We start from the raw sequence: 22,413 nt of genomic DNA on the forward strand, positions 1-22,413 counted from the left end.
ACCTTTAAGGAAAAAACAACCCCTACAGCCCTTAAATACTCCAGAAGAGCGCAGAGCGCACGCAGAGTTCGGGCGCAGAGTTCAGTCTGCAGCAGACCGCAGAGGCAAGAGGTAAGACCATTAAACTCGTGGCCGAATTTGGTCCACAGACTCGTTCTATGCTAAAGCAATCCCTGCAATTACGTGATAGTCCTCCAAATCTAACTATGCACCAACAAAATGAACAAGGCACAATACAAGCAGAGGCATCGGGAGCTGGGGGTTATGACTGGCTAAGAGGGGGGACGGAGGGTCGAGTGGATAGCAATCAAGGACTGACACGTCCACAAACCCCAGCACCCCCCTGACCTGCACCCCCTAATGCATCCCTAGTTACTTGCCCAAATTCCCTGCTTCAACTAGCAACAGCTTGCGTACACTGTAATGGACAGTATGCATTGGGAATACATGCGGAATTACATGCGGCAAAAACCTTTAAAATGACACCTGCCTGTAATGTTGACGACCGCGAGCCGAAGGTTTCCACCTCTGCAGCTGAAAGTGCTTTGCGGGCTGAGGCGGAGGTCTTGCTTGCCCGTAATGCCGACGACCGCGAGCTAGAGAACCGCGAGCCTGAGGACTCTACTCCTGCTGCTGAAAGTGCTTTGCGGGCTGAGGCGGAGGTCTCGCTTGCCGTAGCACCTGATGAGGCTATTGTGGAGAGAGTACTGCTCAGAGAAGAGGACGGCGTCAGAAAGAAACACGCCGGTACTGAAGATGTATTACTAAACGTTGTTGAGGTGAACACGATTGACTTCCAATCGACTTCCAATCTCCTTTTGACGTCACTGATACTGAGCTATTTGAGATGGAAGTCCATACAAGGGACCTGGACACAAGGCTATTAAAATTGACGGTTCCTGAGAAAATAAAGGAAACCGTTAAACATCCTGAGCAAACTAAAGAAAAAGATACTTTTGCTCCCCTGCCTATGTGAAAACAGACAGAATTGCCGTTTTTGGCAAATGTTACAAAAGGAAACAAACAAAACCCTTTACCTCATAACGAAAGCCCAAAAAAAGTGTCAGAACATTGCACGAGTTTTGCACACAATCAGACATGCAATACTGCATAAGAGCTACCCACAAAAATGACCTCAATTCAGCCAAGAGTAGACAAAAATAGCTGCTTCCATGGGCTTGATTTAGCTGTACGAGAAGCACGGTTAACAGAACGCCTCAGAGTCGACTTTGAGGCTAGGAAGGAGCGTCTATCTGAAAGTTTTGGAACATCAAATAAAAAAACACTGGGTGGAGATCTCGATCATATACAGAAAGCGGGAGAAAGCAGTATGCTACAAAATTCATATTCGAACATGGCAAAACAACCGCAACAAGTACAGCTGATTCAGTCAAAAGACACGGGGGAGGCGCGGCCCGTGCAACAAAGATCTCTGCAGAAAATAGTGCCCACTCGAACTAATGGGACTTCGATAAACATAATTAATAAAAACAAAATCTTACCGAGGCCCATGTTGCACTGCTCCATTCGAACCGTTCAATAGAAGCAATGACATTGAACTCACATGTACTCAAGGAAGTATCTGCAGCCATGAAAGCAAATCTATCAGCTGCTGCATCCATTCAGATCCATAATAACGTTCTTGCAGTGTCCTTGTTGGCGTTAATTCCCTTTACCAAATTGTATGAGAGCCTACATGAAGCCGTTCAAAATAATGGCGCAATGTTAGGACAGTTGAATGAAAAGCTGCTTAAAATGGAATGTACTAACAATACGCTACAAGGCCGTTTAGACAAGGAAACAGCCACCCTAACATCGTGGCTCAATAGAGCGAACGAAACAGCTGCAAATGAAACAATGGAAAAGAAATCACTGTTGGATGCAATGATTGAGTGCTTAAAGCAAGTGACTAACACCAGGACTCACAAACTAGCGTCAGGTCTTGAGACGAGATGTAGCACCTCAAACGCGATGACACAGACACATTGGTCTCCAGATGTCTTGGCAACTGACGCCCCTGGGCTGATCACACAGAAAACAGCTGCTCAATCTGCTGCTATCTCCATAGAGACTAGAAATTCAACTCCGGAGGGAAATGCTATACTGCCAGTATATGGTCCCAAAGCCAGTACAGCAGCCCTGGGAGCGAGCGCAATCCCGTTTGAAGCTGGGAAAGCATTAAATTCAGATTGTGACCGCGTACCAGCGATGCTGATTGACGAACACAGAAAGATGACAAGTAACAAAAAGAATGATAAAACGATCCTTGATAAAGTAATTGAACAGCATTCTCTGACTACAGCACACTGTTCAAAAACATCTTTTGGGATATTTACTGGAGCGGCCAAAAATGTAATCATGGCAAAGGCAAACCTGAAACAGCAGGAGACAAGAAATGATGAAACGATACCAACAAAAAAAAGGACAAAAAGAAAAACTGTCCTGCAAACAAACCGACCAGTAGTTCAAGAAAGTTCATTCGAAATCTGACCACCCTGAAGAAACCAAGCCCATTTGCACGGGGGAAAAAGAGCGAGACGGCGAACCCAATAATGGCTGATGACCTAAAATCCGGTGAAGCATCAAAGACCACAAGATGCACACCGAATCCAAAAAAGATACAGAGAATAGACTCAGAAGCATAGTCAATTCATTCTGTAACGTCCTCCGAAGACCTATGTAATCTTTCCACCTATTCTAATGATTACGAGGTTGAAGAACTTGCTGAAGGCCCTGAGGAGAGTCTAATCAACAATAATGAGTCAGTCAGGCACGACAGCCTGGCGGAAAGTATTACTCGTAACCCCTGGACTCTGAAAATCGAACAGAAAAAAAACCTGTGGGTGAGTGCGCCTGTACAGTTAAACTAAGGAAAACCGGAATCAGGCAAGGGAAGCCCCCCATCAGAAGCCACTCACAGGGACATAGAAGTAAGCAAGCATTCAGAGTCTCAAGACATGATCAAGAAGCCGACAGTTAAATTGAATCCCAAATTAACAACTGCACAGAGACAGAAAGAAGAAAGAAAATTTAACCAACAAAGTGCAGCGGATCTCAAGCAATCAAGTGTGAAAATCCTTGTTGCTAATGTATTTGAAGATGAAAATGATGTGAACTTAAATAGAGGGAATGTGATCCGATTACTACACTCGGTACCAGCGCTCCGTACTGTGTCCTCACACGACATTGCCATTGTCGAGTATACTTCAGAAGACCAAGCTGACAGAGTGTACCTGCACATAAACTCGCAAGCTGTGTGCAAGATAATACTTTCTGCAAAAGAAGAGCTGCTGTTGCTTGGTTTTGAGGTTTCAGAAGAAATAACTGAATTACAACGAAACTATCCTAAACTAGTCAGAGCCATTACAAGGGGACTTCCCAAGAGCAACGTAGAGATGAAAACAGTCTGGAAAAGGGAACTACGGTGGGAACAAGCATTAGCCAGACCAATTCCCTGAGGACACATTGCTGTCATTAATATCTTGGAATACACGAGGTTTCCAACATTTGTACGATCAATTTCCCGTGGACCTGAGCAATAATCTTGCAATATGCCTTCAAGAAACTTGGTTGAGGAGTCCGCCAGTAAAAGACGGATATGTGACCATGTTAAATCCTGCAGGGAAAAATGCTAAGGGTCGACCTTTTTCAGGCTTGCTAACAATGATAAAAGTAGGGACAAACTGGGAAGTGCTGGAAATCGGAAAATCCGAACATCTTTGTACAAAGCACGTTGTTGCAACATCAATCTGAAATAACTTCTAACATGTGCTATCTGTTATTGATTAACGTATACTGGAATCCGGCCCAGATAACCTCAGGAAAATTTGTGTCATCAGTACCAGAGATTATAGATAAACATCAATAAACCTATCACAACCTCATTATCATAACATGTGGCGACATGAACATAACATGGTTTAATGCAAATGGACATTGCATTAAAGAAGTTAAGAAACAAGGACCATCGCACCTATCCAGAAGAAATAAATGGGAAAGTGAAATGGAGGCACGTGATTGTGATATAGCTAATGGTCAGGTGGTGGGCGACATACCGCCCAAAAACACTTGGCACAATATGGGTTTTGAGAAGACCTTGGACTATATTTGGGTATCAAACCATTTCTGGCACAAAATCGTGGGGCTGAGAATAATCTCTACAAAAAACAGCGACCACGATGCAGTGGTCATGACGATGAAACTACCGAGGAAATCAGACATCGTAAGAATAGAGCAAAACCTAGATATAAATAAATGGGCTAAATAGGCTCAGAATATCCAATACTCAGATAGTCACGCTGACCAATGAATTCCAAAAACTACCCAAGGCACAGGGAAGGTCTGTAAACTACCTTCAATTGCTCCCACAACGTAAAGTAAGACCGTTATGGCAAAAACAAACAACTAAAGAACGCACACACGATTGAAGCAAGAAAGTAAAGGAAGAAAAAAAGAAGTTCAACAGAGATATACGAAATTTAAAATCTCAAGGAGGTACGGGGACTCCAGATAAATCGAAAAACGGAGGCAAAAATATCGAAACTGGATAAAAGCGTTTTGCCTTTTTGCGAGATCAAGACCGAGGAGAGACAATGTTGGGCCTAATTAAATCAAACAATTGCAGAGAAATATGGCGTATTTTGAACAAATGTACCATCAATCAGGAAGGTACGATGGCCAGTGGAGTTTCTGAAAGTGCGTGGAAAAAACACTACAACAAAGTATTTACCCAAAACAATGCAACAACAATCCAAGTTGATGAAGTAGTGGAGACAAAATGGGACTGTATAGTTCTAGATGAAGACATCAGTGCAATAATTACAAAACTGAACAATTCACGTGCAGCAGGGCCCGACGGCATCACTAATATGATGCGGAAGACACATAAACAGGAATGGTCAACCTTCATTGGGAAACTATTTGCAAAAATTGCTGAATATAGAGAAATACCACAATCCGGGACATCTGCCATAATAGTTCCAATCTTTAAAACGGGCAATCGGGCTGATCCTGTCAACTATAGCCCGATTGCCCTACTCGACACAATCAGCAAGATTTTTGCAAATACTCTTCAGCAGAAACTCACAAGATGGGCAATCATGAAGGGAATAACTGATCTGCGTCAAACAGGTTTTACTAAAGGTGTTGGGACCGAAATCAATCTAACGATGGTAAACTTGTTAAAATTGAACGCCTTGGATAAAAGGTCAAATCTGTTCCTAACTTTCATTGACATGCATCAAGCTTTCGACACGATCAATCGAGAACTGTTGTGGCAAAAATTAAAAAACTGGGATTGTCCGGAGTGCCTTTTGCAGCCAATAAAAGCTCTACACACAAAAACAACAATCAGGATCAGAATAAATGAACAAGGCCAGTTATCAGAACCAATGAACACGCAAAAAGGAGGGAAACAGGGCTGTCCGATAGCCGCTTGTCTCTTCAAACTCTTCATTGCTGACGTGCCGGAGTATCTGAGTGATGTGAGATGTTTTCCACCGAAGATAAATGGCCATCATATTAATTGCATGACTTACGCAGACGATTTAGTTGTGGTTGACACCACACAAATAGGGCTGCACTGGCTGCTGACAAAGTTACAACATTACATGAATGATAATGAGCTAAGGATAAATGTCAGCAAAACAAAAATTATGCAAATTGGATTACGGAAAGGACATAAGAACAAAAATTTCCGTTGGTACATTGAAAACACCATCATAGAAGAGATTACTGAAATCAGATATCTGGGTGTCCAGGTTAGTAAATCTATAAGAGAATGGAGTTGGATACAAGACATTGTGCGGCGAACCAAAACATTGGCCATACAAGGAGCCCCAATCCATATCCTATATGGAAAATTCACCCTAATACCTATACGTACATTCTATCTACAAAAGGTAATACCTGCCATAACATTTGGCTCTGAAGCAGGGTGGAATCTGGATTACAGAATATGGGCAAAATTGGAAGGATTATTTTGGAAGCAAGTGCTGAAATTACCAAAATACATTTCAATCATTGTCATCAGGCATGAACTCGCTCTTGAAGAATTGTATGTAAATGTCATCTGGAAGTCGATGTCGCTCTATAGAAAGATGATAACTCCAAATCCGGAACCTGCGTATGCAATATTTGCTGAACATAACATGCGACCATATGAGAACATCTTAATGCAATGGGTACAAAGACTAAAGATGCTTTTACAAGCCGCTGAGATAAACTGCAACATGTTATTGGACCAACCACAAATAGCAAAAAGAAAACTGAAAGAATGGGCATGGATTCAAAATTTGGACAGGCTTGAAGGCCTATCAACAGCTCCTAATTTAGGAGCAACTAAAAATAATCTAAACACAATGCCGAATTACCTGCTACAATTTCCTTCACGCCATCATCGTGACAGCTTTTTGCACCTACGTGTGAACGCAATTAAAACGAAGGAAAAGTTGCTGATGAGACACGATCGTGACACCAAAGACAATTTATGCAGATATTGTCAGGAGGAAACTGAAACAATAAGACACTTAATAGTTGACTGCACTAATCTGAGAGATTTGAGAACCCTGCACCTCGGCAAATTTGTTCCGCTAAACAGAAATCTCGACGACTGGTGGTGGCGCATATTAAGTGGGAGTTCTGTGCACTTAACATGTTCTGTGATCAATTATATAGACAAAATTTTGGGCTAAATGAAAGTGAGACTGGATATGAAAATGCGTAGTCATGCGTACGAAAGACTAAGGGCTGAAGTTTAACTGGAACAAATGAAATAAATAGTGAGGATTTGGTTTTTGTAATAAAAGTTTGTAATAAACTATATGTTACAGTAAAAAAAAATAATAATTTCAAGAACAAGACCTGGTGTTTTTTCGATTCAGGACCATATGTCCTTTTAGAGCAGGGAAAACAACATACTGTTTGGCCTAAGCAGAAATTGCTTAGAATCTTAGAATGCCCCCCTTTCGGCTACAGCTACTGTGCCGTCAGGCATTTCTCCATTTTCCTTCTCCACATTTAAACAGTGAACTCCACTTCTGGTGTTTGTGTGTTCTGTGGACTAATTTGTTTCACTGTGACCAAAAAGCGTGGTGCCACAAACACGCCAAGTGCACGAATCCTGCGGAACATCTCTGCTGCATTAAACACTATCCGTCATTAATTGCTGCTAATAAAGACTTCAGGAATCAGATTAAAACGACCCGGTTTACAGTGAATCACGTTGTTCCTCACTGTCAGGAAAGAAAACCGAGACATCCATCCACTCAGGGCGAGCCCCTGCATCCTGACTTGTAGAATGCTACAAGCATCAAGCCTTTCACCCCTTATATCTACATGCTGCTTGTGACACAGTCATATACAAGGAGCTGGGAAAGAAGTGCAAGGGACTCTGGGTGCTGGGAACGCCACCCACTCTGCAATGCTTACTCTGGAGGCAGTATATAGCATATAGGGGATCCACAGAGCCTCTCTTCGATCATAGACCCCCAAACCCAGAGAGACAAAGGCAGTCTGTGAGTCTGGACTGCAAGCCCAGCGAAGCTCGTGACAGGTAGGAGCCTAAGCAAAAGTTCTTGCAGACAACTATTTTGATACATTGGAAGAAAGAGGAACAAACTGCTCGCAAGTAGGGTATCCAAAAGGGAAGCTCCAGGGGGGAAAGAGACAAAGGCTGAGGAAGAAGTAATACATTACTGAGGAGCAGAGAGGTAATCACACAGGGACTGAGAAAAGTGTCCCATAATCTGTTTTGACAGAACCCACAATTTGCTGGAGGTTCTAGACCCAATTCCTGGCCTCTAGGAAAATCCAGAGTTAGGCGAGCGGGACAAGAAGAGCAAGCCTTTCAGGGGGTTAGGTACCAAATCCATGAAAATGTTTTAAAAACCTCTGTGAGCCTTAAAAAAAAGAAGTGATACAAGAGGGGGAGCAACAGAAGCCTGTTACACATTTGCGACAGGGGAGGTCCCGCTGATCGCCTTGGTCAACTACTCCTGTCCCAGTGTCAATGCCATGATTTGATTCTAGTACAAAGTTAGGGTCTATCCTGCCCTAAGTATCTGAGAACACCTTAATCATTTAAGTCAGTGGAAATCAAAACGACCTTCAGCCAGCACCACTGTATCTGTAGCACTTTGAAGATAAATCCCAGCTACCTCTGGAGCAGCCCTATATGGAAGCTTAGCCCTGTCAAACATAAGGATCAACATGAGTGGGGGAGGCGCGAACATGGGTGGGACCCTGGGTTGCATCCCACTGATCCCACTTGTAACATCTGTCATGTAACACGATATCAACAAAAGACTCGAAAATATCGACTTGGTAGAACCACATTAAGTTTATTATATAATACACAGAGGTGTGGTAATACCTATGCGAGTGTGTTGCAGTGTTAAGTCTCAGCATAACAGTGCATAGGTTTAAGGAAAACAGAAGTAAGTGTGGTTGATGCTTAAGAAGTTAAAGTTTAAGTTGCATCATGGTCATGAGTCCAGGTTCCCTTGTCTACAACAGTCCATTGTCAGGGCTGTTTTGCCCCGAATGTTTTGCACAAACTCATTGACAGATCCTGGATATTCCCAAAGTCCAGTAACTTTTTATGGTGCTCCGTAACAAATGTTGGACCTGATGGGCCTTGTAACTCAGCATCCAGATCACAGCTGAATTCTTCCCAGTCTGCCCTGGGTAGATTTTTAGGATGCAGTCACTATTTGCATGCTCACCCGGACAAAGGACATATGCAGAGTTCAACGGTTGCTCTACTTTCTTCCCTTTGGCCTGAATACCTAGCCCCCAGCCAGGCTTGCTCCACTTTTCCCTTTTTCTCTGCTTAAATATATTGGATTAGACAGGATCTGTGACATAACCCCCAGCAAATTGCAGAGAGGGTCCTCCCCTACCAATCTCCAGCAAGTTGCAGGGAGGGTTCTTCGTCCCTCAGATGTTTCACCCCCCCTAACTTGGCTTCCACCCTTTGATGTTACCACTCATCCATCTCCACATTCCTCTCCTTTACTCCCACTACTACCTTCCTCCTCCCACTACTAGAAGTCTCCTCCTCCCATCACTATTATTCTCCTACTCTGCCACTACTTTCACTCGCCTACCGCAACTACTCTCCCTCTTACTAATCCTTTCCTCCTCCCACCACTACTATTCCCCCCCACTCCACTACACAAACACCATTCTTTCACCAGTATCATTCGATTTCCATTCCTTCATTACACTCTGCCTCATTACGAGTTTGGCTGTGAAGTATAAAAGTGCCAGTTTACCTCCAAATAAATTGAGGAATTACCGCCAGCAGTATTACCACTGGCTGTCATTTCTCCAAACCCCAATGGAATTCTATGGGACTAAAAAATGAATGGCAAATAACTACACTTCCATAGTGCTAACAGTAATTCCATGCAGATTTGCCACCAGTAAATCCATCAAACTCGGAACGAGGTCGGCTAACTTCTAGTCACCTGCCACCCAAATACACACTCCCACACTGCAGAACCACTTTCACTACTAAACCAATACCTCGCCTGCTACACAAATCTCCTCCACAAGTCACCGCCCTCTCCTTCCTCCTCCTGGTCTCTTGGTCTACCTCCACTGCTGACCCCACCCAAATATTGTACACTGCTGGCTTTCTGTCCCCTGCTTTAATCCCCCTCCCTCTGTACTGATTGGACTGCTTTCCGTGGTAATTACTGTCCTGTCTCCCCCTCAGGAGATGTGTATGTGCAAAGACATGTTCAAATGGGGGCTAAGCCCTGCCACTTTCTCAGCAGGGGCTTGCCGCTTAATAGAGATAGCAGAATTTCAATATCACAGTTCGTGTTTAGAGGTCCGCTCCTGGGACCATCTTGGTAGGTTTGGGAATAATCCTTGGCCCCTTCATAGTCCCTGGTGGTCTTGGAGACCACTGTTTTCTGGTGCAAGGTTGTTGGCTGATTCCACCGGTGCCACGCTGTGAGTTTCCACACTGTAGCGGTGCACAGAATCAGCTGGTCTCTCTCTCTCAGCGCTGTGGTTGTCTTTACTGTCTTGTGCATTTGGTACGTCACATAAGCAGCTGATCTTGGTGTTCAGTTTCTTTTTCTCTACGCTCCCTCTTTTTCATCTTGGCGGTATCTGCAATTAATAGAAAACACTGGTGAGCATTTGTACCTGAGGCAAGGATGCTGATAAGTGTGTGCAACCTAGCATGTTGACACACAAGGGGGAGGGAACAAGCTTTGGGTCCCTTTTGGTTGCGGTTGTCCTCAGGTCTAGGGCTGCAACTTGATTACTCCCCTCATCCCTGCAGAAGGAATCCCAACCCTTTCTGACAAGGCTAAAGACTTGACCTTGTCATAAGTATCTCGCACACCTTTCCTCAGCTGCCCGCATGTGACTTCAGCACAAAGGACCTTGACTTGTTTCCTTGAGCATAACGCAGAAGGCTCAGGATTCCGATGGTTGAGGCAAATTCTCAGCTGTCCCTACCAAAGATGATATGATCACTAATCTGGTAGTCTCACTCTGGAATTTTTGGCAAAGGTCATCAAGGTACTTTTTAGCATGGTGTTTGAGGGATGCTAGAGCAGAACTTTGCTGGCATAAGTGGTGCAAAATGCTTCTTCTCAATGGTGCAAAGCCGCCAGCACTGAGGTGAATTTCAGCTGAAATGGGTGTCTCAAGCAACAATCAGAGGGGTGCATTCATTCAAACAAACATGTTGCTGGCCCTCTAGAGCTGTTTGGAGAACGCTTCTCCAAACAGTGAGTTGGTGGTAGATCTCTTTCTTCTGCTGCGGCCTCCCTCTGGCACAGCCTCCCTGCCTCTCTGAAACTTCAGGAGAACCATCTCTGGTTCCGGAAGCACCTTAAGACCTTCCTCTTTGCTACTGCTTTCTCTCCTCCTCTCCTCTGCTGATCTCCCAGCTGAATCTGAAACTGGTTACCTGGCTACCTCTGATCTCGGGCTCAGGTCCCCCTGCCAGTTGCACACCTGAACTGCCACTCTGGCAACCCTTGCACTTGGGGACTGTTTTCTGTATCCCTTCAGCCCCTACTAGCACTTGACACCTGATGTCTGCACTTACCCGTGCACCTGCCACCAGCTGGCCGCACTTTTATTTTGTAATTATTTATTATTTATTTATTGTTTATTTATTTTACTGTTATCCTATGTACTGCACTGCCCCCGGCCCTTCTCCCCACACTTTTCCCCTTCCCCCGTACTTGCGCGATCTCAATGTTACCTGGCCTAGTAGGATCAATGTTTCCGTCTTCCCTCCGTTTCCCCTCCCTTTCCTCATCACGCCTTGAAACACTTGTGTATAGGCGCGTTATAAATGCCATATCATATCAAATATCATCTCTGAAACTTTGAGGCATACCTGCAGAGTCAATAATGTTGCACAGGCTATGTGGCTTCCAATGTGACAACACATAGTTGTGTGCATCTAGACAGGAAAGAGCCATACTTTGAGGCACATATAGGGGAAGAAAAACAAAAAGAAAACGCTAACATTTTGAGTGTGAACGTACTCTAACCTTGACTGCACTAGACTGTTTGGGCAAGGAGCATGTGCAAAGGAGAACACATGCAGGGTGTCCAGGCATCTGGCTGTTTTGAAAGATTCTTCTGCTCATCATGCCCTAGTTCTGTCTCCTTCCCATGGAGAACATCACATGAATATGGAGGTCTCCGGCACTAGTCAGAGGGGTGCAGATATTCAAACACACTTGATGATGGCCATCCAGAGCCAGGCACAGCTATGCCTGCAGATGTTGTTGTCTTGCTCAAGTTATGAGGATTCCGCCTGCGATGCTAGATAGTGACGTGTGCCAACCATATCTGGTGAAACCTATCTCCACTGTCAGCACTGTCACCACTGTTTTAGGGGGTTGGCCAGCAGGAATCACCTTTCAGTGCCCAGTACAACTAAGTTGGAACACACACACAGCACACCCACACATAGCCACACACCCAGCAGGCCAGGCGGGTAGCCTTGCATGGGAAAAAAGGATTCTGTGTAGTTACTCCAACCCACAGAAGCCTGGCTTTTCTGGGGTTGCCTATCAGGCACAGCAACATACTTTGGAGTGCATTCTTTCATCAATTCAAGATAGAGATCTTCTTGCATCTCCCCTAATGAATTTGCTCTTTACTTTAATGCGAAAGTATCTGCGTTCTTCGATCTCGTCTACTGCTGTTTTCAGCAACACTTCTCTCCCTCGGTCTTCACCTTCATCTTCCATTCTTTCCTTCTTTTCTCCTGTTTCAATTGAGACCACATTTCTTACTGAGGCTCATCCAACTTCCTCTCCGCTTGATCGTGTTCCTTCTTCCCAAGGTCTTTCCACATTTGATTCCCATTCTTATTTCCCTTTTGAACACTTCCCTACTTGTATATTTTTTTCAGGTTTCAAACATGCTATCATCTTGCCAATCTTTTAAAAAAGCCTAAAAAAAGCCTACTCTTGGTGTGTCCACTGCTGCCAGTTATCATCCAATCTTACTTCTTCCTTAACTATCTACAATATTAAAAAGGGTTGCCTATACACAGGTCTCTACCTACCTTGACCACCATTCTCACCACTGATCTTTCTCCACTTCAGTCCCGTTTTCGTTCTCTGCACTCTATGGAAAGAGATCTTCTTTATGTTACCAAGTGTATCCTCACTGCTCGCCATTCTAAACATTCTTATATTCTTCTTGATTTATCAGCTGCTTTCGATGCCGTTGATCATTCTTCACTCCCAACTACTCTTTTGTCTCTGGGGTTTTCTTGCTCTGTTTATCAATGGTTTCAGTCCTATCTCTTGATCTTTCTTTGTTTCTTAGGCTGGAAAACCTTGTGATACTTGTCCACGAATGCACAGTGTTTCGCAAAGCTCTGTTAGTCCCCGTCTTTTTTCCCTTTTTATTTCCCCGCTTACTTCCATTGGTCTATCCTGTCATTTCTAAGCAGAGAACTTCCAAATCTTTGTTTGCTTTTCCTCTTTCCCTGACTCTCTTCATTCTACTATTTCTGCTGGTCTACTGGCCATTCAGTTTTGGATGCCTTACAATTTCCTCCATTTGAATGCTTCCAAAATTGAAATGACATTCTTTCGTGCTTCATTCTTCTCTCCTATCCCCGGTCTCTTTTCCGTTTCCATCCTCCATGTACTAAGGCCGGGAGGATAGCTCAGGGGCAATGTGTTCGTCTTGGAAGAAAGACAAGACATAGCAACACAGGGTCGAATTCCGGGCTCGCCCTTAGAAAATAGAAACTGGCCCCCAGTATAAAAGAACAATTATAATTATTCTCTTAAATCAGTCTGCTCCAAATCCTAGACTTATTTTTTTACTAATTTCTCTCCTTTCAAGATCATATCTTCAATGAGGGTGCTAGAGAGCCCAACCAAGATGGCGGCTCACCTGTGAGCTCTGTACAGGGTTCCCATATATCCTGGAACATCAGCTGCCTGGAGTGCGAATTATAACTTTATACCGGTGGATGCTGGCATAACAAGCCCCAATGACCACAACAAGGCATTTGTCGAGGCGCAGTGGACTCGCCAGACTGACACCGGAGGAGAGTCCCCAGGCGGGAAGAAGGCAGCATCTAACCACCACCAACAATCCAACATCCCGCAAACAACGTCAGGCGGCCAACTGCCAAGCAGATAACCAGAGGCACCGGCGGCAACCCAAGAAGAAGGCAAAGGGCCCGACACACTGGCGCGGAGGCAGGTTACCGAATCCGTACATCAGTGAGCACACCCGCACCTGTGCAGACTGAAACTTCGGCCGGGGCCAACCCGCCGTGTCGGGACGCCAACCCTGACAACAGAAACCCCCCCACGCGCCCGACACCGCAAACCAGCCCAACTTGCAGTCCCCGCAACAACACAACATAAAATAGGCAAAGGTACAAGGGGACGGGAATAGTAAGTGGTGCAGTCGTGGAGGCGGCCCCAAGTATACAACCCCCAAGACGGAAGCTGAGAGGAGCCTGATCTGGCCCCGGCTGTTGCATGTCACCCCTGTAGGGAGACATGGTATCTCCCAGTGTGTGTTCCTTGGTCACATGGTTCCCCATGTGACCAAGTTAATAAAATGTACGAGCTGCTTCCGGCTCGGCAGTCAGACCAACTGGACTCCGCGTGTGTGTGTGTGTTTGTGTCCGCACCATGCTAGTGCCTCACCAGGTGTGCTGGGCCCAAGGACGTGCCCTGCCGGGCAACGCTATCCGGACGGTGCCCTTGCCAGGCAACGCCGTCCATGTGTGTCGCCCTGGCCATGTGAGTTGGGCCAGGGTGGAGACCCCGGCCTGGGTGCCCCCAGAGCCGGGGCCGCGGTAAGCCGGTTGCCACCCGGCCATGTGCAGAGCTCCGGTGATCCGGAGCGGGTGAGGTGACCCCCCACCCTTGTGTTTGCAGCGTAAGCGCTGCACTGGTGTGCATCGTCGGGTGACCCGGCCACGCTGAAGCCTCTCTGACTGGTCCAGGGTAGCTTGACCTCAATTGGCCACCTGGGGGGTCCGCACGGCACGGGGCCGGTGGCGGCAGCCACACTATCAAGGCATGCACCATGGCGGCCGCCCCGGGGCACGCAGGGCTCAGTGCTTGAGAGGGGCATCAGCAGCGCCGACCGGAGTCGGCTTTAGTTCAAGAAGCGGCAAGACACACAGCACATCGCGACCCCTGGACCGCCAACTGCCCAATGTAAGTGGGATGCTCCTGCTGCGCTTGTCCCCTTCAGGTGTATTGCCTTTCTGACACACCCAAACCTGAAGTCAGAGTACGCACGCGTCCAGGGACGGGCTGCGTGGAGGTGGCCCAGGCCAGTGGAGAAAGTCCAGCAAGATCCGCATGAAGCTGGGGATCCCCCCCACGCCAACAGCCATTACAAATCAGGCAGTGCCTGCAGTCTTGCAATGCTTACACCTCAAAGTAATCAAAACGTCCACCGCAACAGAGCTATGGTGCACAGTTCCCACCTGTTGACAACAGAGCCCCGACAGAGGCACCGAAAGTGGACCCAGCATAGTAGAAACTCCATCCGGAGTCCACACAGTAACTTGTCAGCCCTGTAGAGGAGAGACGTAATCAACATGACGAAACAACAGCTCAGGTGAGAGGTGCTCCCTGCTTCCCCCTGCTCCCCTCAACCCGGTGGGTCTCGCTCCCTGCGTCTGCTGTGGCCCGCTGAACAGTGGCTCCGGAGATTCATCGTGAGAGGGCCCAGCCGGCTCCCCCCAGGCTCTAAATATCGCTCCCACACAGCAACACCTCCTCAGATACCGGGCACACCCGTGGGACCTCTACCGGTTGCAGATACTATAACAATAAAATCCCAAACCTAGGCCCGCACTCAATCCAAGGAAGCTCTGTCCATCGTCCCCACCAGGAGGGACCCACATCAGCAGTGATACAAAAATACAGCCGGTGACAGTAAGCTTTCACTCGCCACAAAAGACTGCGGTGAGACCAGACGTCACCGGCACCCCTCCTGAAGCTGGGCTAAGCGGTTGAGATCCATCAGCAATAACATATCTAGGGGGGTTGGGGGGGATTCCAGAAAGAGTGTGAGAGCAACCGGTGCACCCATGGTAAGCCCTCTGCGTGACACACGCACCAGAGCAGAACACCCCCAGCCGGTACGAACAGTATTACCTTGTGGTCGGGCCCGGCCCGGCGCATTAGCCCCACGCAATAGACCATCTTGACGATCTGGGACGTAAAGACCGTTAGCTCTCGGAACATCAGCCCACACTGAGGCGACCCTCCATCATGGAGCAATAACTACTCATGACCCACTGCGAAATTACTCCTGCAAACACAAGACACGGTGTACGTCGATGCGCAGGGCTGGAGGACACAGCAGACAGTATTCTAAGAACAGTAAACTCACCTCCCAGCATAGGGGTTGGAAGCCCTGCCCCCACCTTCGCTGAAACGAACAAAGCTGACGTAATACCAGCTTGCAAGAATAGCGCACAAGTACTGCCTCTGTCCCTGGGCACTGACGGCGGGGTTCCCCAGACTCCCCGCGGAGGGCAAACAAACCCAACACCAAAAAGCAGACCTCCATGCGCCACCAAGCAAACAGCCCAGTCGCCTCCACCTTGAGAACACCACATCTACAAGCAACCTAGCATGGGTAAATCCGACAAATCTCAGAGGAAGCTGAACTTCAAGCCAGGCGCCGTAGTCAAGACACCCAAACAACACCCTCAACCAGAATCCCTGACACAAGCAATGGAACATGACGAAGATCTGTCTCAGGCCCCGGCCTTAGACATCCGAGAGATCCTCCTCGAACTCAAAGCTGGCATATGCAACCTCGACTACAAACTCGACGCACTTTCATCCAAAGTAGACCTATTGTAACACCGGCTTGACAAACACGGCGATAGGCTGGACACGGTGGGACAGAGAGTCTCAGACCTCGACGACAGTAACACGATGCTGGTGACCAGAGTTACGGCTCTAGAAAGTCAAATGAAAGTGGTGGCAGCTAAAAATGAAGACGCAGAAGGAAGAGCCTGCCGCAACAACATCAAGCTGGTAGGGGTGAGAGAAAGGCAAATCCCTCTGAAAATGGAGGACTTTGTTGAAAATCTGTGTAAAGAGCTCTTCGGAGCGTCCGCACTCTTCCAGATGTTCGTCGTTGAAAGGGCGCACAGGGTGCCATCCAACTGCCCAATACCGGGGACTGCGCCATGCCGGATTAACACTAGATTGCATAGTTTCGAAGATTGCAACACGATCCTAAAACTCGCAAGAGACAAAGGTGACTACAATTCGATGGTGACAACATCCAAATGTACCTCGACTTCTCACCTGCAGTCGAAGCGTCACAGAGATTCTTTACCGGAGTGAAACGTCACCTACGGGACAGCTAAATGCAATATTCAATGCTGTTCCCGGCAAAGCTGAGAGTCCAACATGCTGGAAAAACCAAGTTCTTCACCTCACCAGAACAAGCAAATATTTCTCTAGATGAAATTGGCTGCCGGCCCCTGAACAATAATCCGAGACCACTAAGAAACGACTGAGCTAGAAGAAACCCACCATGACGTCCCGGAGTATCATTCTAGCTATTTGTTACGCCCCATACACTATTTCGCAACCCAGGCACGATTGAAACATCCTAATGAAGGGGGCTACTGATCTTGGAAGGGCATTAGCGCCCTGAGCTCAGCACAGTTTGTTTATCATCAGTTTGGGGGGTGGGTTACTTTACGGGCCATTTGGGGGTTGCCCGTGTGTGGGAGGGAAGGGAAAAGATATGGCCATGGCCTGTACTCAGGAAGAGTCGTTCTTTGGGTTTTGCGAAACAGTTGAGAGTATGCCACAGGTAACCCGTCCACCACCGACAGACCGCGCGGTCATCCACTAAAATTCGGTGCACCGAAAGCTATAACACCTGCCAGGTGCATCACCCCGATCCGCCACTATGACAACTCCCTGCTCCATTCAAGCTAGCGACCTGGAATATTAGAGGGGGCAACAACCCGACTAAAACTCGGAAAATGATCCAGTACCTTAGAAGGCATAATGCCGATGTGGCCCTCAAACAAGAGACACACCTTCTCCCTAGCACTGAGTCGCTGGGCATCCGACTGGGGGTGCCACAGATATTTCTCCTCCTATTCATCTTACGCCAGAAGATTGGTGATACAAATGAATAAGAAAATGAAGTTTAGACTATTGTCGACAGATAAGACAAGGAAGGTAGATCACTCCTAGTCCGAGGGGTACTAGAAGGATACAAAATCGTTCTTTTGAACTTCTATGGCCCGAAAATAGATGGGACAAACAACTTCAATTGGGTGATGACACACCTGGTGGAGACAGGCCCGCCACAATTGTATGGGGGGGGGATCTGAATACCATGTTAGACCCCTAGGGGGACAGATCACACACAACCACCAAAACCCCCTCCAAAGCGAGCCTCCAAGTCCACAAGATTTGCAGGGCTTACGACCTTTTAGATGCCTGGAGAGTTAGTCATCATGACGCCTGCGATTACACCTTTCATTCTTGGGTCCATAACAATAGCTCACGCCTAGACTACCTGTTGGTGTCCAGGATCAGCCGAATTCAATGGGGAATGTGCCAAATACTCCCACGAACATTCTCTGATCACTCCCCGGTCACCCTTGAATGCATCCCTGCAAACCACAATCAAGGAAGACCACACTGGAGGTTCAAACCCAGAGCGCTACAAGACCAAGTGTTCGCTCAAGAACTCCGGTCCGAAATCACCTCCTTCTTGGCTAGCAATCAAGACTCTGTGGTATCGGGTGGGACCCTCTGGGAAGCACTGAAATGCTATGTTAGAGGGATTTGCATAGCGAAAGATAATGGGATACTGAAAATGATTAGAAATGAACTCACTACTAGCGAAACAAGACTGAAAGAACTCGAGCACACATATGACACAAAAAAAAAACATGCTCCCTTTGGCATACTCAGGGACAAATTAGATAATTTTAGAGCGACTGCGGACCGTGAAACTCGTTTCCAAGCACAAGGACACCATATTCGTCAGTACGGAGAAGGCCAAAAGCGGGGCACTCCTGGCCAAACGGCTAGCAGCTGATAGAAAGCCCCCACATATAGAATGCATCCGAAATTGCCAAGGCACTCCTGTTTACAATGATGACGAAATAGTCCTTCCGCGCCTTCTATCAGGGCCTGTACAGCTCGAAACACACGAGCATCCCAGAATCTCTCCAACAATGCCTAGATGACGCGCTGCTCTACTGGGTTAACAATGCTCAGCGGGAACCCCTAAACAAGCCACTATCACTCCAAGAATTCCTAGGCACGATAAGAGAACTCCCAAATACCAAAGACCCTGGCCCGGACGGACTAACAGGGGAATTTTACAAGGCATTTGTCCCCCCCCCCCCTTAGCTCCGATCCTGCTCCAAGTATACGATGAGACACTAGAGACGGGATGTCTACCCTTCACTCTCCGAAAAGCAAACGTGATCCTCCTTCATAAAGTAGGTAAACCCCCCCACTTCTCCAAGGACTGCGCGTCATACAGGCCAATATCCCTTATTAATGTAGATAACAAAACCCTCACAAAGATACTTACATCCAGATTGCTTCCCCTAATGCAAGGCCTAGTACTTGCCGACCAAGCAGGCTACATCCCAGGTCGCAATACAACATTCGGTATTAGACGTCTATTCGGCGTCATAGAAGAACTCAAACCATCATCCCAGGCCGTAGCGGTCCTGCTCGATGTGGAAAAGGACTTCGACTCTGTCGAATGGCCATATCTCTTTGCGGTCCTGGGTAGAATGGGCATTGGCAAGCACTTGGACACTGGTGTGCAACCCAGTTCATTAGGCCCCATATCCAAGTCGAACGAGCCCTGACGACACCCTATTTACTACGGGCCGCCATTATTGGAAACATTCAAGTCCCGCCCAGGTCCCTCAACATTGTACACACCACTTACGCTGTGTGGAAGAAAATAGTGTAAAAGTGCAACGTCCCAGTCAGGTTCTCCACCCAGATCCCAGCAAGATGTATCCCGGGGATCCCGCTAACCACAGAAAAGGTATACCTTCAATGGACCAACAAGCTACAGATTGTCACATTGAACGACTTATTCATAGAAGGGGCCCACCTTACACTACGGCAAACGCAGGAGTGGGGTGTTGACACCATCCTGGACACATTCACATATTTCTGTCCCCGCCACACCCTCCAATCACGCTTTCCTGCATTCCCAACACAACCGCCCACATGGTACCTCCTGCAAGAGGTAATCCAATCTCAAGGCGAGGGAAGGCTGGTATCCTAGATCTATAAAAGTCTCCTGTCTGACACCACAACCCAGTCGACGACACCGAAAAGGAGATGGGAAAAGTCAATGGGGACCACGATCTCGGACAAAGATTGGTCATATGTCCTAAGGCAAACCCAGAAGGTGTCCTTAAACTCACGTTATAAACTAATACACTTCAACTTCCTACACCAGACATATAACAGCCCCGGCCATACTCCACAGTCAATGTGCAACCATGCCTGCAACATGTGAAAGATGCAGCGCATCTTTCGGACGGGAGGGCATGTGGCTTATTGTTGATTTGAGTTATGTTACAATTTGAAATTGACAAAAATAAAGTTTAATAAATAAAATTAAAAAATCATATCTTGAATGTATCTTGCTCCTTTCGTTTATAAATCTAACATCCCTTATGTTTGTCCTTTAATTTCCTATCAAGCTTCTAAACTTCGTACCTCCCCTCTGGTTCTTTCACTTCTTGGTTATTGCTGTCTTCCTTCCCAATTGGACTGCACCCCTCTATCCTCTTGCTCCTCTGCGATTTAGCTTTAACTCTGCTGTTTTCGGGCTTTCCTCTCGCACTTCTACCCTTCCTTCTGTTCGATCTGCTTCATGGCTTTCCTTTGATTCACGGCTACTTTTCAATTTTGTAAGTATTGTTTTTATATGTAGCCATGGTTTGGTCACTCCCTACCCATCTTCTTTAATCTCAATCTATATTCCTGCTCGTTCGTTTAGCTCTGAATCGCTTCACGTTCTACGAGTTCCGAAACGTCCCTGCGCCCAATCCCGTTTTTGTTTTTGTTATTTTTCATTACTAGCACCTACACATTGCAATCTTTACCTCTATTAGGACATTGTACAATCTTTCTTTATTTCGTATCTGCCTTTAAACATTGTGGCTTACTACATTAATTTGTATTTTTTTTATTCCATGTGAAGCGGTTTGGCAAAAGCAGCATCTTAATCAATAACTAAAAACACAAGTCTTAACCGTCCAGGTCATCTAAGACTAGCACACACACACTGCTATATTTAACACCCTCCTGGGCAACAGTTGAATACTGGCATGCTGCTATTTTCGCTCCGTCTGAGACGTTGGCAGCAGCCATCCGTGATGTGGGATTTTCATCAGAAAGATTTTGGTTACAAAAAATATGCGTGCAGAAGTAGAAATCTACTCAGTAATTCAAGCATGGATGGCACATCATGGACTCTGTCTCAATGACGAAAAAACCGAGTTGATCATCCTTGGCACTCACGCCAAACTCAAAAATCTCAACCCCGCATTTAAATCCTTCACCATAGATGGCAATCTCATTCCCGTGTCAAATAACACCAAAACCCTTGGGGTTTACATCGATGCCACCTTATCCTTCTCCAAACAAACTAATGCAGTAGCATCATCAGCCGCTTACACCTGTAAGCTGATCACTGCATGTAAGCCGTTCATCTCCTCACCCAATTGCATCACTCTTGCTAGAGCATTAGTCCTATCCAAGATAGACTATTGTAATGCCCTTTACTTAGGCACTAGCTACAAAAATATCAACAAACTGCAAGTAATTCAAAATAATGCCATCAGAGCTGCCCTCAACATCCCCAAAAAGATGCACATCTCGGAGACCAGACGCAAACTACGTTGGCTTCCTGTCAAGCACAGAATTTCCCTTAAAACTCTGGCCCTTACACATAAAGCCAGGGCCAACCTTGCACCAGCCTACCTCACCAACCAACTTACACCTCACACTTCTTCAAGACCACTTAGAGCAGCACAAGCTAACACTAGGTCCATACCGAGATTTAAACTTCATAACTCGGGTTGTGCTAGCTTCCCTGTACAAGCCTCTAAATTATGGAACACAATACCTGCGCTTTTGCGAGCAGAACCTTCATTTAACCTATTTAAACATAACACGAAGTGTTGGCTTCACAACTTGGACTCTATGACACCCTAACCGCCTGATCCCAGCATGATCGACTGTCACTGGCACACTTTTGTAGCTAATGTACTTATACTAGACTATGTATATATGCATTTTCATGACTAAGTTTGTACCCACCTGTAACTGCAATGTAACGTAACCCTTATTGACTGCTTTCTATTGCAACTGTAACCAGACCTAACTTATGCGCCCGTATGCCCCTGGGCCTGGCTGCGCTTTATAAATAAAATAAATACAAATACAAATACAAACACTACTTTACAACTAGGAAATCACAGTATAGATTTTCAGAAAGGGTTTGCTTGAAGATCTATTTGTATTAAATGCCTGCTCACCCGTTCCAGCTGTGACCAGTTTCCCAGCTTATTCTCTATGGAGGTTCCATTTTCATATGAGTGCATCTGGATATCTTCTTGGAAATACCAGAAGAATATTTCAGCAATCAGTAAACCATTAGAAAAGTCCCTGTAGACAACAAAAGCGCGTTATAAATACGTAACTAAGAAGAAAAAAAAAACCACACAATTACGCAAGACAATTCCTGTAACAGCGCCTCGATGCCTGCGGGCTGTGTGAGCGCTTTATAAATGTGAAATAAAAAAAAAAAATAAAAAAAAAAATAAAAAAACATGGTTTACAAAGATGCATCAATGTGTTATGTTACCTAAATGCACTATTACAG

General features: G+C 46.2%; 1 protein-coding gene across 1 annotated transcript in view; it reads right to left on the reverse strand.

The window, feature by feature from the left end:
- The window catches only part of SPATA4 (spermatogenesis associated 4), a 392,623-nt gene that overhangs the window by 283,156 nt on the left and 87,054 nt on the right, over positions 1-22,413 (reverse strand). Inside the window, exon 2 of the mRNA XM_069631442.1 lies at positions 22,067-22,196. Coding sequence (XP_069487543.1) covers positions 22,067-22,196 — 130 coding nt within the window. The remainder of the gene's footprint in view (positions 1-22,066; positions 22,197-22,413) is intronic.

The sequence above is a fragment of the Ambystoma mexicanum genome, chromosome 6q (genome assembly GCF_040938575.1).
Source record: "Ambystoma mexicanum isolate Mex_15411 chromosome 6q, UKY_AmexF1_1, whole genome shotgun sequence".
NCBI lineage: Eukaryota > Metazoa > Chordata > Amphibia > Caudata > Ambystomatidae > Ambystoma > Ambystoma mexicanum.